This window comes from Myodes glareolus, chromosome 18 (assembly GCF_982192425.1).
Source record: "Myodes glareolus chromosome 18, mMyoGla1.1, whole genome shotgun sequence".
Lineage (NCBI taxonomy): Eukaryota > Metazoa > Chordata > Mammalia > Rodentia > Cricetidae > Myodes > Myodes glareolus.
This window is the reverse complement of record NC_142043.1, coordinates 24,001,795-24,027,796: the sequence shown is the minus strand read 5'-3', so window position 1 is coordinate 24,027,796 and position 26,002 is coordinate 24,001,795. Positions and strand designations below refer to the sequence as shown.

General features: G+C 39.0%; 1 protein-coding gene across 4 annotated transcripts in view; it reads left to right on the top strand.

The window, feature by feature from the left end:
* Positions 1 to 26,002, top strand: part of Adgrb3 (adhesion G protein-coupled receptor B3) — a 729,857-nt gene that overhangs the window by 688,617 nt on the left and 15,238 nt on the right. For all 4 annotated transcript variants that reach the window (XM_085679475.2, XM_085679474.2, XM_085679476.2 and 1 more), the window contains 4 exons: positions 5,163 to 5,258; positions 7,848 to 7,887; positions 11,804 to 12,447; positions 23,847 to 23,882. In XM_085679475.2, coding sequence (XP_085535601.1) covers positions 5,163 to 5,258; positions 7,848 to 7,887; positions 11,804 to 12,447; positions 23,847 to 23,882 — 816 coding nt within the window. The remainder of the gene's footprint in view (positions 1 to 5,162; positions 5,259 to 7,847; positions 7,888 to 11,803; positions 12,448 to 23,846; positions 23,883 to 26,002) is intronic.

Sequence of the window (26,002 nt, the reverse complement as noted above, 5' to 3'; positions counted from 1 at the left end):
ACGTTTTCCCCCCAGATGCCCCCTACTCTGGGGAGCAGCATCATGTTGCTGCCTACAGTGAACAAAGACTGGACACTGGCAGGGTGACAAGCGGCCCCCACTTCCCTCTCCTCTCAGACCCCCGAGATCTCACCTTCCAGCTCTGTGATTTTGGTGTGGTGCATGTGTCTCGACAAAAGGAGTAAAATTAAAACTTATCTGGTTATTCCTTTTTATTCCAAATGTCTTTTTGTTTTGGTTTAAACTAGTCCAGGCTTTGTTCAGTACATTTGAAAGGCTAGAAATAGAATGATGTTCAGGAATGAGGACTTTCTAAGCAAGAAACATGGCTCCCTTTTCAGCTATTGTCACCTATGGCGATAATGTCAGGCGAGTTCCTTGCAGGCTCTAAGCGTGAGTTTGCTATTCTATGCAGCCTCTGTGCACTCCTGCCTGTCTCAAAGGCTATGGCACCAGGCTGGAATGAAATGCCTCCTGTGAAGGTGTGAGGCATGGTGTCTAGTGCAGAATTCTTCTTTCCTCTCACATTTGCACATGAAAGGAGTACAGTTACATTTTCAGGCCGCGTGTTTGAAAGATGGTAAAGAAGTTTCAGCGTCCCCCAAAGAGGGATATAAAAAATGAATTTGAAGGTCAAAAGCACAGACGTTTGAGATAGCAAGTGGTAGATCCTTCAGCATTGGGGGATCCCCATAAGGATCCATCAGTTCTTGAATCTGAGAGTGCACCCTGAACCTTTCATGGCATAGCAAAGGACAAACCTTCCTGGGTTTTTTTTTTTTCTTTCACTAGGAGAAAAGTCAAGCAATATTTTTTAAATGTCAAGTCATTCATGCTCCTTATGTCAATGGCCGTAATATTTATGAAACTGAGACTTATTCATTCATTTAATGATTAAATATAAAATACATTATGTTGAAAAAAACTCTGTGCCATTTGTTCAAGTCTGAAACAATAGATGTGATTGTAGACTCAAGACTTAAGAAGACATGTAAGAAAGCCCTCTTCCCAGAAATCATAACAAATAAATACAAGGAAAAAATGGGTGTCTTCCTGGCTTAGAATGATCTTGTGATCGCAAGCATTCACAAAGAATAGCTTGAGGTAAGACTTCCTCATATTTTAGAGGAGAAGACTTGCGGTCTGAGCAGGTCAGCAGCTAAATCCAGAAACCTTTCCAGACTGTGAAACTCTTCTCTGTGCGGCTTCGCGGATTTGTAACACTGCCAAGGGTTCTGGGTGCCCCTATCCTGCAAACCTCTAAATCTGGCACGGACTTTGCACAGTGACTCTCTGCCAGCTGCCTCTGGGGCGAGGACCAATTGAGAAGCTCTTGGCTTGCTGCTGCTGCTGCTGTGAGAAAACCAAATGTCTCTCCACGAGGGAGAGACAGGAGTTAGACATTCCCCTGCAAGCTACTTTGAACTCAGATCTCATCCAGGAAACCGTGTGCATTGAGAAAGACTGACTGTGTCTATAGACATTTTTAAAAGCCCCCTAGCTGCTTTGAAAGTTAGTTGAGACATCACTGATATCAACTACTGTTTTCTTAAAGACGTCGCCTTCTGTTCTTTCCTTTATCTTGCTCCAGACCATCAGGGATCCTTAAAGTACTCTAAATATTTTAAAGGTAGTGACATATCTGTCCCTTGCTACTCCCTCTTACTTTTAGGTCCATCTGATCATCATTTAGAATGACAGACCTATTTCAGAATGGTTCAAAGAGAAGACATTTTATAATCCAGATATGAAGTATGGCATAATTAATGTTAAATATTTCATTGTTCCCTCACAGAGTCATTTGAAATTGAGTTTACCAGACTTCAGAAAGTTTTTGACACGTTAATGTTGCAGAAACTCAGATTTGTAGGGATGATATCTAACAATAAGCTAATCATAATAGTTTTAAATCGAACTGTTAACTAAAGTAAGGAATTAGCTCTTCATAAACAGTAGATAAAGCACAGTTACTGCTCATCGTTGTAAATGTAACCTTGGCATAGGAGATTCAGGGGAACTTTAATCGTACTATGGCATAAAATAATCGATCTATTTTCGCTTTTTGTTTTTTATTTTTATGTTTGTCTACAACTTGAATTTTAACCAATTCCAACTTTTCATTGGTATAATTCACATTAATTACCTAAGGATGAAACTCTTTGTGTACCTGCTAGAAAATTCAGTTACCACAATGCTTTCATGTGCCTTGATCTTTTCTTTGATACTCTCTTCCCGTCAGCCCCTCTGGGGTGAGAAGATTCGCCCTGTGCGTTTTGTCTCATCACTTCCTCCCATGCTGTTGAGCAAATATTTAATGCCAATTCATCGTGATAGCCTCCGTTTATTTTCAGATTTTAAGGAAAAAAAATCAAATAAAGCATTTAGAATCAAATGAAATTTCCTTGGAAATCCTTGTAAGAGTTGTGCACTAAAAATGTCTTAGAATCTAATTCTTAAATTATGACACCTGTAAGAACCTTAAAATGGCCTTAAACATAGTGGGAGATTTGTGTGCTTTTCCATCTCCTCGCTCATGCAAACAGTGTTGACTGATAAAATAAAGCTGATGGCATTCTCCAATGTAGACGTGCCCTTAGCCCTCTGTCACACCTGGAAGTTTTGCAGCCAAAAGTATTGATTTTGGGTGTGTCTAAGTATGTTTTGAAAAAGAGATTTCTTTTTTATTTCTTTCAATCAACAAGACAATGATTTGGAAGAGAAATTTACAGAATTTGCTTTTTCATGTTTTTAAATGTCAGTTATAAAATACTTGACAACTTTTTGGTCATAGCTTTGAAATAAAGAATACCTTTAGCAAGGGTCAGAGAAATTAATGTTTAGCATTGCTACTGTCAGTGTAAGCACACAACTCTCACCTCTTCGAAGGAGGGAAATTAGTTATTCTGGAGCTAAATATATGAGTGACCAGGGCCCAGGAACACATATTTAGGTCAGTCAAAATTCCATGTCCCAACATAGTAACACTTTGATGTAGTTGTTATTGTAACAGAACAAAGATAGGCATCCATCAAACCACCTCTCAACTACATCAATAGAAACAAGTAGACACTGAAAGCAGAACAGGGAACCCTGGATATAGTTTGCATGGCAACTTTCATTCCTACCACAATTGTTCCATATTTTATATAGGCTGGTATTTTGAAGTAGATTTGAAGAGAATCTTAATGTGACAAACTCCCAAAAGACAATGTTCCTAACATATTATACATTTTTCTTTATTAAATGTACTTTAACAGTTGCCTTGGGGTATAAACAGAATTTACCATGAACCTGTTTTTCTGACAGTGGTTTGTAGGATTTTTAAAAGGAAAACACTCTTACATTGTGTGTTCCCATCTACAGACCTAAGAATTACAGAAAAATAATGGCACCCAGGCAAACACTAAAGTCATTACCAATTTTCTATCTTTAATGTATTATTTTATAACCTATAATGATATCTTGATCTAAAACAGCATCTCTGGAAAATACTGATGATGAAATAGTCTTTTTCTGTGTCCTGGGTGTGTCTGCCTCTCTGTGATTCAATCCTGTTTTATGGAATCTTTGGAAAAAGAATTGGAGTAGATCTTGGTGCAGCTGGACTCTTAATTGATGTGTTGGACCAAGGAAATGTTATTAGGGAACTGATTGTTCTTCTGGAGGAATCTGGGATTAGCAATATTAGCATTGTAGAATGGAAGTCGTCAGAAGACACCTGCTCTCAGTTCGACTTCACAGAAATTGGCTACCGACGAGGCAGAGAATCCTAGGTCGAGAGGAGATATGTGTGCAGGTCTCTATAGGACTGACAGAGTAGACTTGTGATAGTGACTACGTAGGTCCACATTGCAGACCCAAATCAACAAATTAGTGGACTCGGGTTTTGATCCATTATGTTCTGTTTTGTCCTGTGTGTTTCCTGGCCAACATATATGCTCTACACATCTCGCATCGAAACTGAGACAAGATGTTATATTGCTGTGCTTTTCAAAAGAGAAGATCCACAAGGGATTACCCTGAAGTCTATAATAGTGACTTAACATAGGGAAATCACAACAGCAGCCATGCGTTTAATAACAGTAAAACAGAGTATAGTAGATGAGAAGGAGAATATCAAACACATGGCGTTAGACAAACAAAGGATTAAGAAATGAATGACCTGGCTGTTGATGTGTGATAAGTTGCCATCTGTGAACATATTCATCAACAACCTGTGATGGGACCACAGTAAGTGGGATGTGCATCCTGATGCTGAGATGTCATGATCAGAAAAGAGCAGTTGCTTTTGTTCCACAACCAGTGGTGTTCCCCTATCAGCTCTTTGTCTCTGCTGAGATTTTTTGTAATAAAACAATTAATGTAACATCCTAGGGAAGCTCTTGTGAGATGTTTACGCTGCATCTGGGACCTGGTGGGATATCAAGGGAGTCTGACTGAGCTCAAGAGATTTGATCTTTCCCACGTCAATCAACCAGAAGTCAAGAGATTGTTTTATATTGGTCTGTTGTTTCCTGTTTTTGTGTCTGGGGACGTAGACATGAAGGGGGAGAAGGAATAGTCTTCACAAAGTTTCTTATGTGAGTCAGAAAAGGAAAAATCATAAATCAATTCTAGCCAAAAGATCATTGTGTGATTTCATTTTTCGCAGTGTTCAAATCTGTTGTGTACCTTACAAAACAGCAAATTCTCCCCCGCCACACACAACACACACAGCAGTATGCACGCGGTTTATAACAGTAGGAGAAAAACCCACCGTATGATAAGAATGAAAAGGATTAACTCAAAAATGGATATGATACTCTTTCAAGAGTTCCAACACTCACTTGGTAGACAATGACAAGTGATAAATGCACTGGCCAGTGACCCTAGCCAAGTACCCCTATAGTTGTATCAAGAAGTAAACAATGTCAGGCATGGTGGTGCTGCTCGCAATCACAGCACTAGGGAGACAGATGCAAGTAGGTATCTGTGAACTTCTCTCTAGAATCCCAGCCTGATCTATGTAACCAGTTCCATGCCAGCCAGGAAACAAGATGAGTCTTATACTGTACAACTGTACAAGCAGAGATAGCATTTTCTCATAACTGATGAGCAATATGGACAGTATCTAGTTACTATTGAGGAAAAAATTAAAATCAATGTGGGTTTTCTATTCACAGGTACAAGATGCATTTAGATGCCGGTTGAGAAACTGTCAGGATCCGATCAATGCCGATTCTTCAAGTTCTTTTCCTAATGGGCACGCTCAAATCATGGTGAGCTTCTATTTTCCTTCTGGATGATAATTAAGTCACGTTTTCTCAGGAAAAAATATATATGTATATATAACAAATTCCTTATTAATAAAATAGAATAAAATCACAATTTGGTTTTAATTCATTAAGACTAATACCTTATGAGCTGGAGAGATAATTTAATGGTTAAAGTATTTTCTGCCTTTCCAGAAACCTGGAGTTCAGTTCCCAGCACCCGCATCTATAGTTCATGAGTACCTAGAAGTCTAGCTCCAAGGAATTTGATTCCCTCCTCTGACCTCCATTTATTCCTACATGCATACACACACACACACACACACATACACAAATCAGAAAATAAATGTTTAAAATAAATACTTTTTACTTCGACATCTAGTAAATGTTATTTCTGTCTTGCCTTTGAATCAAGGATCTGCTGTTGACTCTCGTGGGGGTTGGAGTGGTGTCCTGTACAACATTTTTTTTTTTTGTACAGGTTTTTTTGTACAAGGTACAAGTTTTTTTACTTTGTCTAGAATCCAATTCAAGATAATGATTTTTACACATGAACACTATGGACTTTCATCTTTGTGTGTGTGTTATGGGCTTTTCCCCTCTCTATTAATTTTGGAGAATTTAATAAAGCAAATTTTGATCATACCCCCTCTCCTAACTCATACTTAGTTAAAGATTATAGAATCATTAGAGGAGCTGCAACTCCAAGCAGTTAAATATGCATCTTTAAAGGTGATCACAGATAATGATGGTTCCCCTATACAGCCTAAAGAAAGCACCAAGAGTCTAAAACACAGAACAAAGGAATCGCTCCAGTGATGGGTCCATCCCCATGATGGGTACATGAGCCCAGTGTTCTGTTGGAGTGAAGGCTGCTATAAACATAAACATTTTGGCAAACTTTAGAAGTGAGATAAAATTGCTGTCATCAAAACAGAAATGGAACTTGGGAGCTATCCATTCCTGGAATGCCAGCACTGTGAGGGAGGCTGAGGTAAGAGGACCCTCAGGTCAAGGGTCCTCTGGTGGTCATGGCATGATTCTGTCTCAAATCAAGGCAACCAACCAAACAACAAAATCAACAGAACTGAGACTGAATAGGAATGAGCTTTCTGAAGCATAACTGTTTTCTTATTAACATTTTTGGAGTATGGAACATAGAAAGTAAGGCTAAGCAATATGTTAGCAGCTAAAAGATGAGGAACAAAATCAGTTCCTTACAAAAACCAGATAGCCATAAAAATCTGTTTAAGATATTGAAGCTGGGCTGGCCAGATGGTACAGCAGGGAAAGGCATTTGTTGTGCAAACCTGTTGACCTGAATTTGATCCCCAGGACCCACTTCAACTTAGGAGAAAACCGCAACCACAAAGTTTTCCTCTGACCCCCACATGTGTGCTTCATCATGTGTGCATGTTTATACACACAAGGCAATAATAGTGATATGATGATGATAATAAATAAGAGTAGTGGCAGCAGTAATAAAAATTTAAAAACTAATATTAAAAAGGACGGGAATATAATTGAAAAATTTGCTTACAACAGGCTAATTTGATTTTACCATAAAAAATATGCTGATTTGTTTAAAATATGAATTCGGGAGAAGGTGGTACCAATATCCAGAAGATCCTAGACCAGAGGAATAGATGTTTAGCCCTCAGCTTCAATCTCTGCAGTTGAGCACCATTGGTTACAGAAGAGGAAATACAATTCTGTAACAGTATAAGCATTATCATAATTGTATTAAAGAATATTGTATCACAGGTTGATGGGAAACCTCCTTTAGCCAATAGCCTTTGAGAGGGTGCAGGCAACACATGAAAACTGGAAGCATACACCAAACAAAGTCAGTTATTCTAAGGTATTTCTAATAGTGTACCTTCTGGTTGCTTTAGTAAAGTTATGCTATTGCCTTAAAATTCTGGTCCTGTTTCTTGTTTTGTTTATGGAAGTACTGAAGAGTGAACCAAGGCTTTGTATGGCCTGTGCAGGCTAAGCAACTAAGTTATAGCCCTAACTTTTTCTTTTAAATTTTGGGCCAATATCTCGTGTATCTTAGGCTAGCCTCACCAGGTAGCCAAGAATGATCTTGAACCAAGTGCTAGACTACAGGGGTGTGCCACCACTTGCGCTTTTGTTCATGTCTGGGGTTTGAAGCCAGGACCTCAGCCATGCCAGGCAAATCCTCTACCAACTGAGCTACGTCTCTATTGACACCCCTTTAAACTTCTAGATCAAGCATAGTCTCACAGACCTTGATCTCATTCTCTGGGTCAGGTAGGCCTTGAACATGTAATCTTCCTACTTCATCTTCCTAAGTAGCTAGAATTACCACTGGAACCACCATTTCCAGCTGAGATTCTGTCATATTATATGGGGTATTATGCTACCATATCAAAACTATGCCATTTTCCATGGGTTTTATGCACTGCTTCTTCTCTAGGAAATTCTGATTATTCCTTGAGAATCTTCTTTTGCACAAAACAATAAACTAATATTGGCTAGCTATAAATATATAACATTCAGAGAATTTTAATGTTAAAACATTTAACGTCTTCATGAAATGATGATTCTGTGCCTTATTTCTTGTTACAGACAGATTTTGAAAAGGATGTAGACATTGCTTGTCGATCAGGTAAGAAGAATTTGATCTTTTAAATATAATCTGTAGGGTTTTGAATTCATTTTGTGGGTTTTGATCTTTTAAAATGGCTATGCATAATACTTGGGTGGGTGAATAGTGACATCATGTAGTGGAAATCACTGTGGCAGCGGGGATCTATATAGAGAGGGGAGAGGAAGAAAACTGGGAAGTAAGAAATTGACTATTGAGAGAGCACCATAGCAGCAGAAATCACTAGATATGCCATAAAGCTCCATGCTCTTGAGTAGGAGCAGTTGTAAGGCAACTCTCTGCAGCTGCTTTGTTTTTCTCATATAGAGAGTATGAACCACTAAACTGGTAAACTACCATTGTGTGTGTGTGTGTGTGTGTGTGTGTGTGTGTGTATGTGTGTGTGTGTGTGTGTGTAGTGGTAGCTGTCCTCTAAGCATTGGTTCATTTTTCACTAGAGAAGAGGGATTTTATTTTTTTTAAAAAAAAATTACGTATTTTCTATTTTGGATGTTTTTTACTAGCTGGGAATTTGTCTTCCAAAGCGCACAGAAATGTACCACATTTTACCTTGTATTTGTTGTTCTCTGTGCTTCCTTTTCTCATATTGAAAGTGGTTATATACCTGAGTACCCAAATATTTGAAAACAATTATCCTTTAATTCAACCTGAGTGCTTTTTGCTTTCAGATTTAACAGCCATGTGTCGTCATTCATTTCTAATAGCATCTTCCAAGGCCTGGTGCCGAAAATAGCCCCCAATTTGTCAATAAATTTAAATTATAGTGTGCACATATATGCATACCCATGCAGCTTTCATCAAGTTGGCTATTTACTTGTATTAATGTAGTCTGCATTCACATCTGATCTATGCTTCAGTACAAGCGTCAACTTGTCATCTAAAAGCCCTACCGTGTTTTATGGGTTCTGTCAAGGATTCTCCTAAGATTATGTAAAAAGTTATGTTTCTGGTATGTTTTTGTAGAAAAGAAAGCAACATCTGCCTTTATCCCTGTACACTGTCATCTTAACTTCTTTCAGGATGGCATCTATTTGAGATTGTGTAGCCAGTGAATATTTGATAGAGTACCTGCTAAGTCTCCCTCCAAACTGTCTACAAAGGAGTTAGATGTCACGACAGCTATTACAGAACCTGCTCTTTTGGGAAAGGCACCCACTTCCTACCTTCCAGACTCCCTTACGGGTTGTTTTCCGATTCAACTCAGAGCCATTAAAATCTGTGCAAATGTCAGCTCATATTTCTTGCCATAATCACAGTCACATGGGAAACTAATCTGTATTCTTGAATTCAATCAAAACACTCTGAGTGAAGTATGGTCACCGCAGTTGTAAGCTACCAGCTGTGATTTGGGCCTGTGGGAGGAGTAGGAATTGTCCTTTCCTATAGAAAAAAATCTTATCCATCTTTTATGATCTCTAAAATTCACAAGCCATGGCACAAGTTTCCCCATGTGTAGAATACAATTTGGCTGTGTCAGAGGCTTGAAGTTATTTCAGTGATTAGTTATCTATTTAATTCCTAATCACCCACCCTCAATTTAGCTTCCTTGCCTCTCTTTGTCTACTCCTTAGAGTTCTTGACAGAAGGAAGAATGAGAACAGACACTTTTGTCTTTTCCTCTCCAACTATTCATATCAAACCACTGCTTGACAAAATGTGGTACCCAAACAAGCAGTGCATTGCCTGATGCTTGCTAGAAATTCAGATTTAAAGACCTACCTAGGCCTTCTAGACTAGAAACTGTGGGCCTGGGTCACACTAGCCAGGGTCTTAGAAGACATTCGAGTCACTCAGATGCCTTGCGAGTGCTGAAAACTTTCATCACAAACCCTCTTCCCAGAACTGCTGCTTCCAACCCTTCAGCATCACAGTGTTGTCTGATGATAGATTATTCCTTTTTCCCAGTCTGCACTGCAGTCTGGGTTAAGCCTTTTCAATGCAGAATAGTACCACCGTGTTATTACAAAACAAGTTGCAATTTGTTTATTCTCTGTTTTCATTTTTTGGCCAATACCCTCTTAAGTTGAGTTCATCCTCATCTTCCCTCAGAATCTTTCTAGAGATTTCTGCATATGTTGACTGCACTAAATTTTAAAGTCTCAGTTCTGGGCTCCTAGTAGTCTGTTTTAAACTTTTACATTGTTTCTATGGATGTTGAAGTATACATCTGCTTATACTAACTCTTTGGACTGCTTTCTGTGTGGTTTGGTTTTCATTTTCACAATTTAATTAATTAATCTCAAAGGTCCTGCTTCAACATTGTTATCGTATGTAGGAGGCGTATATTCAAGGCATGTTTACGTTTTAAGCAAATCAAAGAAGCAAACTCATCTCTCACATACTGTGGACGCTACTTCATGAAAATAATTGCAATTCTCAAATACTTCCTATAGAGAGAGCACATTGTAGAACTCTAAATGCATCTTGAATCCAGATTATGAAATCAATACCCATTACCAAGGCTTCCTTTATAGTTTATAATCTATTAATAAAGTTGGGAAACCATCTATACCTCCCTAATATATAACAATGATTCTCATAATGTGTCTTTATATTTTAGTACTTTTGATTTTGAGTTAATTTTTGTGTAAAGTTAAAAGCTAAAACTATTCTTCTGTGAATCTGGAAATGTTTTAAATGTTTCAATTTTGACTCTTACTCATTAGTCAACAAACTTAATGTCTTAATGTTTCATTCATAACTGTTTCCAGAATTTGCAATGTTTTACTGCTATCTTATTATCTAAAGAGGTTTAGGTTTTACTTTTTTCTTGTTTTTGCTTTTACAAAGTATAAGTAGCTAAGGCTACCACAGCCTCCCAAATGCTGATATTACATACTACCATCATGCTAGGTTTAGAAATAACATCATAAAGCTTAGTATTTTCTTATTTTTATACATAAAAATGTAAAATATAAAAAATATACAACCATATTGTGTATTCATTACAAACTATATATGAATATTTAACATGGTGCCATGTATAGGAAACAGAGACAACAGTACCAGGACAGATACAGCATCTCTAAAGAGAACAGGGACTGTCTGAGTGGTTCATACTTTGGAATACTTTAAGTATTTTAAAGGCTTCATTTCCTCATTTCGTCATTGTAGCAAAAGATATTCATAATCTGGTTTTCAACTTCTATGCTAATTCATAATTATGATTCTGTTAAAAAATTGGACAATAATAGGCAAAATTCTGAAAATTTTTATGCTTTCAGAAACATGTGTTCTCTAGCTAGCTATACATAATGAAATTTTCTACTATAGTTGCTTTGCTTTGTGGGAATTCTACACCAGTTTCGTTTTTGAGACAGTCTCACTATATAACTCGGGCTGTCCTGAATTCACTATATAGAACAGGCTGGCCTTGAATTCACAGAGATCTGTCTGTTTCTGCCTCCCAAGTGCTGGAATTAAAAGAGGGCACACTCAGCCCTCAAGAATCTGTCTTAATGATCAAAGCTTCTAGAAAACTTTAGAAGAAAGGCCTATGTGAATGTAACTAAAACCTACATTTTTATGAAAATATTTGAAGTGGATTGATGGCACAAATCTTCTCTGGCTGTCTGCCCTTTGCCTGAAAATTAATGCAGTTTTTTTTTTCAAGGCAAGACACTGAAACTTTTTGAAAGCCAGTTAATCAGTTTTCAGATATGCTTTATCTATGGTCTGCTCATACTCTACGGCAGCATCGGAAAATCAATAACAATCAATAATCAATATCAGATAAATAACTGAATCAATAAAAATTCAGTAACCTGGATTATGAAGAAACAAGTACAAATGATTTGTTAAAAGATTATTTTTCTTTTGCTTTATTGAGAGGGTGTTTAGTAGGAAGATAAATCATACCATATAACGATAAAAAGAAATGCTGTCTTTTTATTAACTGCTGTGGTCGAATTTGCAGTGCTCCATAAGGATATTGGTCCTTGCCGAGCAGCAACAATAACAGGAACACTCTCCAGGATCTCTCTAAATGACGACGAGGAAGAAAAGGGAACGAACCCTGAAGGGCTCAGCTATTCAACATTGCCTGGGAATGTCATTTCCAAAGTCATCATCCAACAGCCCACGGGCCTGCACATGCCCATGAGTATGAATGAGCTGAGCAGTCAGTGTCTGAAAAAAGAGAACAACGAACTGCGGAGAACTGTGTACTTATGCACGGATGACAATTTACGAGGGGCCGATATGGACATAGTCCACCCTCAAGAGAGAATGATGGAAAGTGACTATATTGTGATGCCTCGAAGCTCTGTAAATACTCAGCCATCAATGAAAGAGGAAAGCAAGATGAATATTGGCATGGAAACCTTGCCGCATGAAAGGCTATTGCACTACAAAGTGAATCCTGAGTTCGGTATGAATCCCCCTGGCATGGACCAGTTCAATATGAACCTAGATCAGCATCTTGCACCCCAGGAACATATGCAGAGTTTACCCTTTGAGCCTCGCACGGCTGTGAAGAATTTCATGGCCTCCGAGTTGGATGACAACACAGGACTGTCAAGAAGCGAAACTGGATCTACGATATCCATGAGTTCTCTAGAGGTGAGTCATGGAGATTAACCTGTTCCTTGGTGTTTGAAGGGCATTCAGGGCAATTCATGTAATATTGGTGTTAGGAAGATCCGTGCTAGTTTTGGTGGGTTTTCTGATATGTGCATATTAAGATTCTGAACTTAAAGGTTTCCTAGTGATGCATCAAACCTCCTGGTTCAAGATGTTATTAAAAGGTAGAGTCCAGTGTGTTTAAAATTATACTAATCAGTCCTAATTCTCTCTCCATGGGACTTAAGTGGAACCTAAAGAAAATACAGCAGTCCCTCCTGAGGTTTCGCTGATATGATGGAGGGCATTTTCAGATATAAAATAATAACTGGGTGGTCTGGCAAATTCAAAGCTAATCTAAATCCTTTCCTATTAGAGACTCTGTTAATATGAAATTGAAATGTTTCTGTGAGTGGTGCCATTACATTGAATATAAACATTATTATATCAGATCATTATTATTCTGAATAAATATTTTGCTTTCAATCCTATAGAATGTTGACCATTATAAGTGTTAGTCTTTAACTGTTAAGTATTCAAAGCATATATTCTTTTGTTTGGTTGGTTTGTTTTGTTTTTGGAGACTAGGCTTCTCTGTAGCTTGGGAGTTTGTCCTAGAACTAGCTTCTGTAGACCAGGCTGGGCCTTGAACTCACAGAGATCTGCCTGACTCTACCTACCAAGTGCTGGGATTAAACATATCTGTGTGCCACCACCTCCCGGCTCAAAGTATATATTCTAAGCATACTAAGAGTCAAACAAGGACAAGGCCCCATGGCAGGCCATCTTCTTTCCTTCCCAACAAAGTAGAGGGTTACTGACAATTAGCATCATTCACACTGTTTTAGAATTACACAAGTAGTTATCTTTATCAATATCTGATTTTCTAATAACATATTCCATTACTCTGGTACTAATTTGTGTGTGTCCTGCATCTTGAAGTCTTGCTATAAACTGCTGCTAAGATATATATATATATATATATATATATATATATTTAAAAAACAACATGTATTCTTATTTATTATATGTGTAATGTATATAATATCCATTGGTTTTAATGTATATTATTGCATAAGTCACTATTTAGAGAAAAATCACTGTAATTGGTTGCATAGCCTTTCAATCAGAATTATTCTGGTAATGTATGTTCTAAGATCCCCAAAGATTAGTAGCCCTTCTAGATTCCCCAAAGTAATACTCAGTCTAAATTAAATAGATCATGATGTGTAGGTAGTTCTAGTTTTCTCAAATAGAACAAGAAAACTCTAGACCAAAACTAGACTATAAAGAAAGTCTTCAGTTTGGATTAACCTCAACTAGAAGACGGTTTCAGCACAAATCCATGCTTTGGATTGTTCTCAAATCAAAGATGTTGATAGGTACTTCAAAGCAAATCCTATTCTAGAGTAGCTGTCATGTTCCTGGACAAAAGCATCCATTTTTTAAAATTAGTAGACTTGTGACTGTTACCCCAATCATAACTTTATATCACAGGTATTATTTTGTCTACTATAATAATGCAAACATAAGCATAAGCTACAAAATGTTCATACAAAATTGCACAGTGTTCTAAGGGGTTTGAATAAGAGTATATCTAAGGATATAACATGAAACTAATCAGTAAAATGTGGGCATTTTTTGCTGTACAATAGCTATTTTTAAAGTCACTAAAAAATTGAATGGAATTGCACTAAAATAATTTGGGTGTTGTGAAATGTTTTACATTTCATATCTAAAACCCAGCTGAGGTTGATGTTATGCAGGTTTGGTGTACCTGAGTAATAGAGTGTCTTTTCTGAGCATTAACTAGTTCACTTTGTAACTTTTTCAAATTTCTATACCCTTATTTCTAAGCATAAATATTATCGATACACACACACACATATGACAAAAGATTCACATTTCAATGACTTAGTGATCACAAAGATTGTATTTTGCAAAGGAAGGAAATTAAGTTCTTCATTTATTCTTTAGAAGAGTTTAATAGTAACCACTTAAATGACCTTGTAGGGAACAACTGAAAGAGAATATATACATGACAGAGTGAATAGTAAAAATTACCATTTCAATAGAATTTTTCATTAGCAGATCCTTAAATCGTCTTAGAATTAATTAATTCTCACAACACTTAGATAAGTTATTCTAATCTCCAAAGTGAAAGCATCTGCTCAAGGAGACAGAGCAAGCATCTAAGAAATAAAGCTGTCAAGTCTTTGGCCCCTCCAAATGAAACAAGAGGTTAAATATGCGGGAACATGCAACCTGGGAGGCTGGTGCAGCAATGACAAGCTGTTGCATGATCTATTCATAGACATAATGTAAAGTCGTGACATTAACTCGGGAGTTTTCCTCCAAAAGAGGTGACAAGAAGAACGAGAAGGGCAAATGCTGCTAGTGGATAGCACAGAATTCAGTAGTCATGAGAAAACAGCATGCAAGAAAATACACAAGTTGAGGGAGGAAAAAGAAGAAAGCCAAAGGAACCCGAGTGGGTGAGTGGGCGGAAGCATTTATTCATGTAAGCAAGAAGCAACAAAGAGAGGAGGAGGCTCCAACTGCTGCTGCACCGTCAGGAAAGGCTCCAGCTTCCATGGGAGTTTGTTCTCCTAACCCCCAATTACAGGGTGTAAATGTTTAAGACATTCATGGAGTTCCTTGGCACAAAAGTGTATCCAGATTTTCTCCATGCCCATTATTACATGGTGCCTTTGTTTCCGTGACATGGTGTTGCCCTAACTGTGGTCATTCCCAGGATGATCCATTAAGCAATTCTGAAAATTCTTAGAATTTGAGTTTTTAAAAGTATGCAAAACTTGTAATATTAAGGTTTCATAAATGATCTAGCCCAGGTGATCATACTTGAGGCGATGATAAAATTGTCTTCAGCACTCGACATATTCACATTCGGATAACTACACATATCAAGTGCATGATGTACATGGAAGAACAAAGAAAGATAAATGATGGCAAGGATGCATCATGAGCCTAAGCACTAATTTCAACTTTAGAATGTAGTTCTTTTGATTTATTGTCTAAAAATTATAAGTGTATTATTATTTATAAGAGGACAAGTCAGTTCCGGAAATGATAGGACTTCTACACTCATGAATTCACAGCAGCTGTGATAGCCCACACAAGACTTATACAAGATCAAAGCAGTCAACATGTTACCGTGGCGGGGGGGCTCATTAGCCATGAGCCCTAGCTGAGGTGCTAGCAATGGTTGATGACATCTAGGGGAACTCAAGGAGTCAGTTTTCTTTAAGGCTATGCCCCCTCATGAGTTGACCCTGCACAGTGAATGGTCCCCCACTTGTGAGTATATGGTTAGCACAAACTGGCCTCTGTGAGGTGTTAAAGGAAAGAAAAGATGAAGCTGGGTAGGACTGAAGAGTGAGGATCTAGGAGGTGATAGGGAGAGAAGTGGAGCGTGAATAAGATACAAACACATTTTAGAGATTTCTCAAAGAACAAAAGATTACATTTTTGTTTGTTTTTATTTTTTAATTTTTTTTATTTTTATTGAGCTCTACATTTTTTTTCTGCTCCCCTCCCGGCCTCTTGCCTCCCCCTTTCAACCCTCCCCCAAGGTCCCCATACTCCCAATTTACTCAGGAGATCTTGTCTTTTTCTACTTCCCATGTGGATTTGATCTATGTATGTCTCTCTTAGGGTCCTCATTGTTGTCTAGGTTCTCTGGGATTGTGATTTATGGGCTGGTTTTCTTTGCTTCATGTTTAAAAACTAGTTATGAGTGAGTACATGTGATAAATGTCTTTCTGGGTCCAGGTTACCTCACACAAAATGATGTTTTCTAGCTCCATCCATTTTCTTGCAAAATTCAAGCTGTTGTTATTTTTTTTCTGCTGTGTAGTACTCCATTGTGTAAATTACCACATTTTCCTTATCCATTTTCGGTCGAGGGACATTTAGGTTGTTTCCAGGTTCTGGCTATGGCAAACAATGCTGCTATGAACATAGTTGAGCACATGTCTTTGTGGAACAATTGAGCATCCTTTGGATATATACCCAAAAGTGGTATTACTGGATCTTAAGGAAGGTCGTTTCCTAATTTTCTGAGAAATCGCCACACCGACATCCAAAGGGGCTATACCAGCTTACATTCCCACCGGCAATGCATGAGTGTTCCCTTTAACACATAACCTCTCCAGCATAAGTTGTCATCAGTGTTTTTGATCTTAGCCATTCTTACAGGTGTAAGATGGAATCTCAGAGTTGTTTTGATTTGCATTTCTCTGATGACTAAGCATGCTGAACATTTCCTCAAGTGTCTTTAGGCCTTTTAGGTTCCTCTGTTGAGAGTTCTCGGTTAGGTCTGTACTATATTTTTTATTGGATTATTTGTTCTTTTGAAGATCAATTTCTTGAGATCTTTGTATATTTTGGAGATTAGACTTCTGTCTGATGTGGGATTAGTGAAGATCTTTTCCCATTCTGTAGGCTGTCGTTTTGTCTTGTTGACCATGGCCTTTGCTTTACAGAAGCTTTTCAGTTTCAGGAGGTCTCATTTATTAATTGTTTCTCTCGGTGTCTGTGCTGCTGGAGTTATACTTAGGAAGTAGTCTCCTGTGCCCATGCATTGAAGTGTACTTCCCACTTTCTCTTCTATGAGGTTCAGTATGACTGGCTTCATGTTGAGATCTTTGACCCATTTGGACTTGAGTTTTATGAGTGGTGATAGATATAGATCTATTTTCATTCTTCTACATGTTGATATTCAGTAATCAAATGGAAAAAAAGAAAGCATATTTTAAAAAGATTACATTTTTTAAAGGAAGGTCAGCACAATTTCTGAATTGTAGTGCCTCGATTGGTTTATTTTTCTGAAATTTTATATACACATTATTGCCAGTTAATGTTGGCCAACATTTTCTCTGAGTCTGAAACACAGACAATTTATTGAACATCTTGTGATTGTACATGTCCCACATCTGTTTGGTCATGACCCATTCTCTCCCCTTTTCCCTGATCGCTCAGGGTTAGCATGGGATCGTGTGTCGCTGATTTCTTGCCGGATTCATCCAGCATGAATCTCTGGCCAGAGCCTGGGCTTGAGGGGGATGTGAAAACGGAGGAGAGCTCTACTCTGTTCCTGCTTTTGATATTAGTTGGTGCCATAGCTTCCAAATACTTTCTGCTTCTGCCAGGTGCCCCAGTCCCAGGATAAAGTCCCACTGTCATCTTCCTGTGCCCATCCATCTTAGAGGTCTGTTGGCCTCTTCTGCTAAAACATCGGTCACCTTGCAGTTCCCTCTGTGGCTTCTCAGCTTCCCTAGCACTTGAGTGTAACATGAGGGCCAGCTGTGGGGATTTCTGCCCCCCCCCCAGTACCCCACAGCTGGCAAGTCCCAAAGAAAATCACACACAGAGGACTCCATAAGATTATAAACTGATTGGCCCTTAGCTCTGACTACTTATTAACTCTTATAACACATATTACCCCATTATCCTTATCTATGTTAGCCACATGGCTCAGTACCTTTTCTAGCTGGGCAGCTTACATGTTGCTTCTTTGGTGATCTGGGCAGGAATGGAGGAGGGAGCTTCCTGCTTCCCAGAATACTCATGTTCTCTTTGCTCCACCTTTACTTCCTGTCTGGGTTTCCCGCCTATACTTCCTACCTGACCAATCAGCATTTATTTAAAATATGATTGACAGAATACAGACAATTCTCCCGCACCATTTGAGTTCTTAAGGAGTGTGACCTAACATAGACACAGAAGTGATATCCAATACTCTCTTGTCACCTTGCCTTTGTGCCACTTCTCTGAAAGACATTTACATAACGGAAAAAGTTAATGTAGTACAGTAAAGCAGCATGTTGTTACCTACAGGAAGTTTTGCTACTCCAGCCTCTCTGACCGCTTCTATAGTTAAGAATATCTATCTGGATAAGATCTCAGATAAGTGTCACCACATTTGCAAATGACTGGAATGAGACACCATTCTAGCTTTGCCCCTGGACACCAGAATACAGAGCCCTCAACAGAATGGTTATCAGAAGTAAAATATTTTAGTGATGATGTCACTTCATGGTGGCTGTCACACCACCTCATGGCTGGTGTGAGGCTCAAATTACATGAAAACCTTTTGATGATTGTAAGGAGCACTTCAGATGTGAGGCGGTGTTCTAATTATGTCATTAGTGTCACAATCTGAGTGTCTGTAAAGAAGCTTGAACACTATCAAGTCGATATTCAGGAATTTACACAGACTGTTATATGGTCCCACTTGAGAACCAGGAGGTACGGTCTCAAACAGAAACCATATAAAACTCACCATGTGTAGAAACCATAGTTCATTTATATATATATATATTTTTTCTCATGTCCATCTGGTAAAAGGAAAATTTTCCCATCTTTATTGCTTTGTTTTTGCTCCCGAGTTAGAGAATCTTATCTTTTATGCAGGCATACAAACAAAATTAGCGTGAATAATAGCCATTTCAGAAAATTAATTATTCCCAGACTTCATTGCCACAGCTATTTTTAATGGATTTGTTATCAAAGCTTTCTTCCTGTGAGTGAGTCCATTGCTCACCCTGTAATAGAAACTTTTAATAGCATTCATATTGCCATTCATTAGTCAATGGGATTCATTACTTGCTGTGAATCGTCTAGTGTCTTGTCCAGTTTAATTTTCAGTGACACAAAGAATGACATAGCTCCTCCGAGAAATTATTCATCATTTGACAAGAGTCTCTCGTGGAGGTCTCTCTAGGCGCACATGCACTAAGCAGCCCCTTTAGCTGAGACCATGACACATTTTTCCAACTTTTAAAGCATCTTAAAGAATGTCTCCCTTCTATCAGTAAAAGGTATGCTTTCCTAATCAATTGTTCTGCCTCTTTTCATTGCCAGTCTTCTCTGTATGGAGGTCACTTAGTTATCCAAATCCTTCTTTAAAACAGCAACAATAAAACAAAGGTCACCTGAGTTTAAGTTCTGGGCCTGTCATATTACACCCCTTCAATCACTTGTCAAGAATTTTGCAGCCACATGCTGTTTGACATATCCTCTTCCAAATGCTAAGGCTATGCAGCTAATTAAATAGGACTAAAGAGGCAAATGTGTAGGTGGCAAAAGAGGGGATGGACCGGTAGGTACATTGCAGAGATCAAATACATAACCCACGAGAGGATTTAATATGGAAGATGAGGGATATGTGTATAGGAGGGACAGTTCCGAGACTTTGTCTTGGTTGACTAGTTATTAGTATTGTCTGTGATAAGAAAGACCATGTAAAAAAAGGATATTTGCATATTGAAAGGTAGTATTAAAACCTAAGGGGTAAGCCATGTCATCCAGGAGAGCATACAGGACGGAATAGATCTCAGGAGCTCCATATTTAGAAAGACTGGGCATAGGAAACAGCCAGCAAAAGAAGATTTCAAACGGAGCCACAATAACTGAAAGAAGAAAAAAGAGGGGAAAGAAAAAGCCGAGAGCTGATGAAAGCTTTAATGAGGAAGTGATTAACTTTCTCGAGCTTCTGAGAGTCCAGTGAAATGAGGGTGGAAAAATTGACCTTGCTGTTTGTCCAAATGGAGCTCATTAAAGGCCTTTGACAAGAATTTTAATGGAGTGTTAAAAGCATAATGCAAATGGGATGAGTTCTGAGAGGAGGATTGCGAAAAGGAAACTGCATCAGAAAGAAGGATGGGTTTTAAGTTCCCTGGAAATGTAGGCTTTGTAGGCAGGGAGACTCGGATCTTCACAAAAATTTAACATCACATTGGCTTGCCTTAATTTTACGTGTAATTTCTTTTTAGTTATCAAATTATTTTTTTAAAAAAATATTGTGTGGCTCGAATACTTAGTTGATTCTCTTTGTTCAGATATATGGTCAGAGCTGAGGGCATGTGTCAGGAAAGAGCTTGCATTGTGATCATGACGACTCCATTTCAGTCCCTCGTACCCACCTGAAAGAAAGCCAGGCACATGTTTATAACCCAAACACTGGGAAGACAGAAAACAAACAAACAGTGGACAGTACTTGAGGGACACCTGAGGTCTTCTAGCCCCCACACACATGCGTACACACACAGGAACGTGTGTACACACGTGAACAGGCATACAAACATAGTCAATATCTCCCGCCACTTCATGCCTTACAGTGGCATTCTACAAGGCACAGAGGAACATTGGAGTAAGCCTGGAGCTGAGTCACAGTCTCAGCAAACTTCTGCCTCGAAAGACTTTCCCAAACAGTGCATATTTATGCACACAGGGTAGACACACACAAAAGCAAAATGGGTTGGGATTTTTCTGGTTTCCCCCTTGGACTGCCAATGTATCAGGGCCTGACACATAGATAGCTGAACTTTTCAGTAGCAAGTGTCACATCTGTTTGTTATTGTAGCATTGCTCATAATTGGTCTATTAGAATGATATCACATTTTTTTATTTTGGTTTGATTTTACCCAAAACAGATGAAATAAACATCATCATGTTAACTTCCTCCTCCTCCTCCTCCTCCTCCTCCTCCTCCTCCTCCTCCTTCTCTTCTTCTTCTTCTTCTTCTTCTTCTTCTTCTTCTTCTTCTTCTTCTTCTTCTTCTTCTTCTTCTTCCACCTCTTCCTCCTCTTCTCCTTTTCCTTCTCCTTCTTCTTCTTTGTACAATTTGCCTGGAAAAGTTAATCCATTTGACCTTGCTTTGTGCTTCCAAAGCATCTAGTCCCATTGCTGTGCTCGTGGTCTACCTGGGTCATCTAGTGTGACTCTTGCTTAGTTCCAGAACAGTATGGAAATTACCCAAGGCATCTTGTTTGTCAACTATTATTCTGCATACCTGAGCTAGTGAGACCTCACATGGAAAACACTGGACTTATAATAAGACCTGAGTTTTCAGCACAGTTCACTTGATTACCTTCTGTGCGAGTTGGTCAAACTACCGGCTCTCGGTTACACTCATTCATAAATGACACTATTTTCCGACCGTTCCACAGAGTGGTTATCATGTTCAAATTTGAAATCATTTTATAAGATGCACAAGGTTGAAGTATTCAGTCTTGTGGAGAAGTGAATAGCCATGCGCCTTTTTATTTCCTTTGGATTAAAAATATCAGACGCATTTCCCATACTAGCTGATCTTTAAACCTCCCTGATTGATTTAGTAACTGTCCCCACCATCCCACCGGGTTTTGATTAACATCTGTGTGATTCATTTGCTCATGCCTTCATCTAATCTTGCAGACTGCCAGACCTGCTATGCCCTTTGTTTGGCTCTAATTTTAATGAAATTGAATAGGAGACAAGGGAGAAGGAGAGTGCCGTTTGTAGGAACATCTGTTTTCTTTCCCTGTGGCATGTTGGCATAGGCGGCCTTGGGATTCTAGTCTGGAATCTGGTGCTGGGCTTTTTAGGTTCCCATCTTTCCCTCTAGTTCCTACAGCACGGAGCCTTTTGCAGCATGCGTGCACGGAAATCTCCAGTTCCTAGGCAGCACTGCCTTGTGATCCGAAACAAACGCGGTAACATATGGCCGTTTTCACCTTTGGCAGCAGAGAGGCCCTCAGAGCAAACAGCAGAAGGCTCTCTCCTTCTAGCTGGCTGAACCTCTTTTGCAAGATTCCACCGGTTCATTTTCAGAAGGAATGTGAAGCTCATGACTAATGTTTCATAATAACTGCTTTTAACTAAGTGTTTTCATGCTTAGATTTTCTGTATTGTAAAGAGTTTTGCTTAACACATATTTATTAAAGAAAAAAAGTGCCTTGCTGAATCACAGCGCTGTGAAGACCCAGCATCCCTAGGAGCGAAGAATGGAAGCTCTGACACTCAGTCTAGCAGACTGCCCGAAAAGGGCAGTACAGAGCCAGATCTGTTTAGAGGTGTTCTCACAACCCTTCCTCTCCCAAGGATGTCACCAGCATGAAGGTAGCATGCTGATGGAGACAGGGAGGAAATGAGAGAGCATCCTATTTGAGTTTCCATTTCAATAAGGCGTGTCCCTTCCTGCTCTCTCCCCGGTATTCTTCGTAGTGGATTCCCCACGCTCAGCAGCTCCACCCCAATGAGATGGCATCTGATCGGTCCCTGTTTCCTCCTTTAGCCCTTCTGCCTGCTGACACATGCTTCTGAGGGCAGGCTGCACAGGAGGGTCTGGGTTTCTAATGGCAGTTAGAGCTCTAGCTGCAGAAAATCGCCTTTCACGAGTCCTTTTCTTGTCTTTCCTAGCGAGCAACAGTCATAATAGCAACTAGAGCTGCCATGAATTCGCAGGGTGACGGAAGCCTGAGAAGCTAGTGGCTTTAAGGTTATGGGAACTGAGCTGGGAGTAGGGAAAAAAACAAAACGGAACCTGCCCAAAGGGTTTGCATGTCTCCCTTATGTTTCTTCCCCACCCCCTTTAAGCAGGCAGGGAGTCCACTTAAAGAAAAAGCACGGCAGAGATTTGCTTTGTTCTCTAAAAATGCGGGGATCTTTTTAGACATTTACAGGCCTCTCCCTCTACACCTCATCCATTTTAAGAATCAGTGGCTTTCTGGAGCAGATGCTAAAAATACTACCCCCATATTAATAATCACGAAAGCCGCATCCTCACAGGGGCCTGCTTTCATTTTGTTTTAATCATATTTCCTGATTTTATCAAGCCCACTGCCTAATTGCTTTATCTCATCAATGCCTGTGTATCTGTAACTAGGTTTGGATGCTGTTTAACAGATTTAGAGTCAGAGAGAAAGACTGTGAGACACTGTGTTAGGGTGTGGAATAGCGGTGGTTTGATGAAATCGGAATTTTAAAAAAATTGTCTGGCTCCTAAGAACTAGGAACAAGGACTAGGAGACGAGATGATCTAATTCTAAGAAACTTGTACAAGACTGACCTTAGGAACTTCAGAGCTTAAACAGACAGGCAGACAGAGTTTGCTTGGCATGAGGTGAGGTCTCGGCACCCCAGAAGCTGAGGCAAGATAAACTCTGAGTGCCGAGAACAGCCTGAGCAACATTGCAAAAGCCTGTTTAAAAAACAAGCTGGATATCTGTTGGTGGGAGGTGTCAACGTTCCCAGATTATTTTTCTGATACAACTTCTAATCCTCCCTGCCTGCAAAGTGGTTTTGGCTGAAACTAGAATCTCTTTCAAGACTGAAGGCAGATGGAATTTTCCCAAGAAGCAGCTTTCCTGACTGACAACTGATGTCAGAACTCACGGTGGAAAATGTCTGTGTTTCTCTAGCCTTCAGTTTTTCAAGGAAGCTCGGGGTGACCAACATACGTAGATGGAAAATTTCAAAATCAGAAAAATAATCTTAATGAAATGGCATAATGTGAAGAGCAAGTGTGGTTGTTTTCATAGGATGTAATGACTTCTATTGGTTTAACTGACTAAACATAACTTTGTTGCTTTTCTCCTTCTTCTAAAAACAAACAGAGAAGGAAATCACGGTATTCCGACCTTGACTTTGAGGTAAGTCCCTATAAATTGCTTTATAATTTTAATTATTTAACTCAAGATTGAGTTGTAACTACTCAAACGCAGCAACGCATGTAGCTCCGTGGATATAGAACTGCCATTGTGTCATCGTTACTTACGGAAGTCAGGGCTCAAAAATTAGGATCCTTCCTCAATACATGGCTGGAAGTAAATGGTTTAGACTTCTAGGTATTCCTCTAAGGACATTTTCTAGACAAATAAAGGTCTACTTTATAATAGGTAGAAGTAGATAACTTACAGTTAGAAGTTAACCAGTCAATCCAGTTCATTGTGAGATAGGAATGCCAATTTCCTAGGGTTCTGTTTGTTTGTTTGTTTGTTTTTTAACTTAAGCCATTTTGGTCCAGTTGGACTTTAATGACCACTTGTAGAAATCCCAAGGGGATGCTTTGGCTAGCAAGCAAAGCTTAGTCCGAACTGGCCTACATTGTGCTGTAGTTCCTGTCCGGAGATTCTCTGTGGTACATTCAAACTCCGTTTTTCGCAATAGCTAGTGTTGATTCAATGTATGCCTGTGTTTAGCAGATGTCTTTTCACAGATATAAACAAGATGAAGATTTTCATTTTCCAATTTGCATTGAATTTATATTGGTGCTGTGACAGTGATGTTGGAAGTCACTAAAAGGATGTTGTCTATGCAGCCAGTGCTCAGCACAAAATTAATGATGTTTAAGTATCACATAAATGCACTTATGCATCTTGATAATTGGATGTGATTCATAGCCCGCTGACATAATTGGGTATAATATATGATAAATTTCTCCAGCGTATTTGTACCCTTGTGATGCATACACAGAACCCAATTTTAAACTGATATCTACAAAATTATAGTGGCCTACTGGAATATGGAAACTTTTGATTCAATCTTTCCATTTGTGTAAGTAGGGGTTGTGTTTCTACAGCATACAGCACACATCAATGTGCGCCATAGTGGTTCTATCTGTCACAATGGTGAAGGATGGTGTCCCAGGAAAATGATTTTGTTTAGTAGTAATTCGGGGTATATGCCACAAAATAATGATAGAGAATCCAGCTTCAATGCTTAAATCACAAATATCTAGGCAGCTCCAGCGTAGTCACCTAGCACGAAATCTATGTTTCACTGAAACCTAAAATTTTAACCAAAAGTACAAAATTCATAAGAAAAAATCAAGCAAAAAATATTTATCAGTCTCCACATTTGAGTCTTTTGCGTCCTTTATGGGACAAATACTGTGTTAGTCCTTTAGGTATCAAAGGACTAAAGAAGCAAACTGTATCTGTTTGTATATGTTGTGTACAGCATCATCTTTCTTGTGACTAAATAAATTCATGTGTGTGTGTGTGTGTGTAGTCCTGAAAGTAATAATCTGTTATGCTATTCCAAAAGAGTGAACCCACTAGACCTCCATAACAAGACACAGTAAAAACCTAGATCTAACAGTAAGCTTAACCACAGCCAACAAGTTAAGTAATAGCAAAACCAAACATTGAGAAGAAATCCTAACACTCGGGAGGTAAATCATTGTAAGATCAAGGCCAATGTGAACCACATAGACATTTCCAGGCCAGCCAGAGTTATATGGTCTGAACAAAACTGGAAACAAACTAAACCACACTGTGTCACTGAGAAGGTTAGGAGAAAATTGCTCTTTTTTCCTTCTACTCTCTATGGCAACCGCTAGCAAGCAGATGCTATGCCTGGTATTCCAAACATAGAACCGTAGTGTTAGCGAAGAGATCTGTAGTGGGGAGGAGCTGCAGCATTGAACTATGCCGTTTCCTCGACTCTTTGACCACTATCGTCATCACATGGTTACTGTAGGAGGTGAAGCTTGGGGGCAGCGGATACTCAAACATTACTTTTCCCTTATTGACCATTCGCTGATACTCGCTTTATAGCACATGTACAATGACCGAGGTCTGTGTCCAGAACAATCACACTGTTTTTAAGGTTTTCACGGTGTTAACACATGTATATGGAATTTTGGGTTGTCAATGAGGAACAGGCTACTTCCCTGTCCCCTCTTCTAAATTTAGAATGGCCTAGTTGGCTTTATGCCAAGGTCATAAGCCCTGAGTAGGCTTTATCATACAATGATCAACTTAGTTTC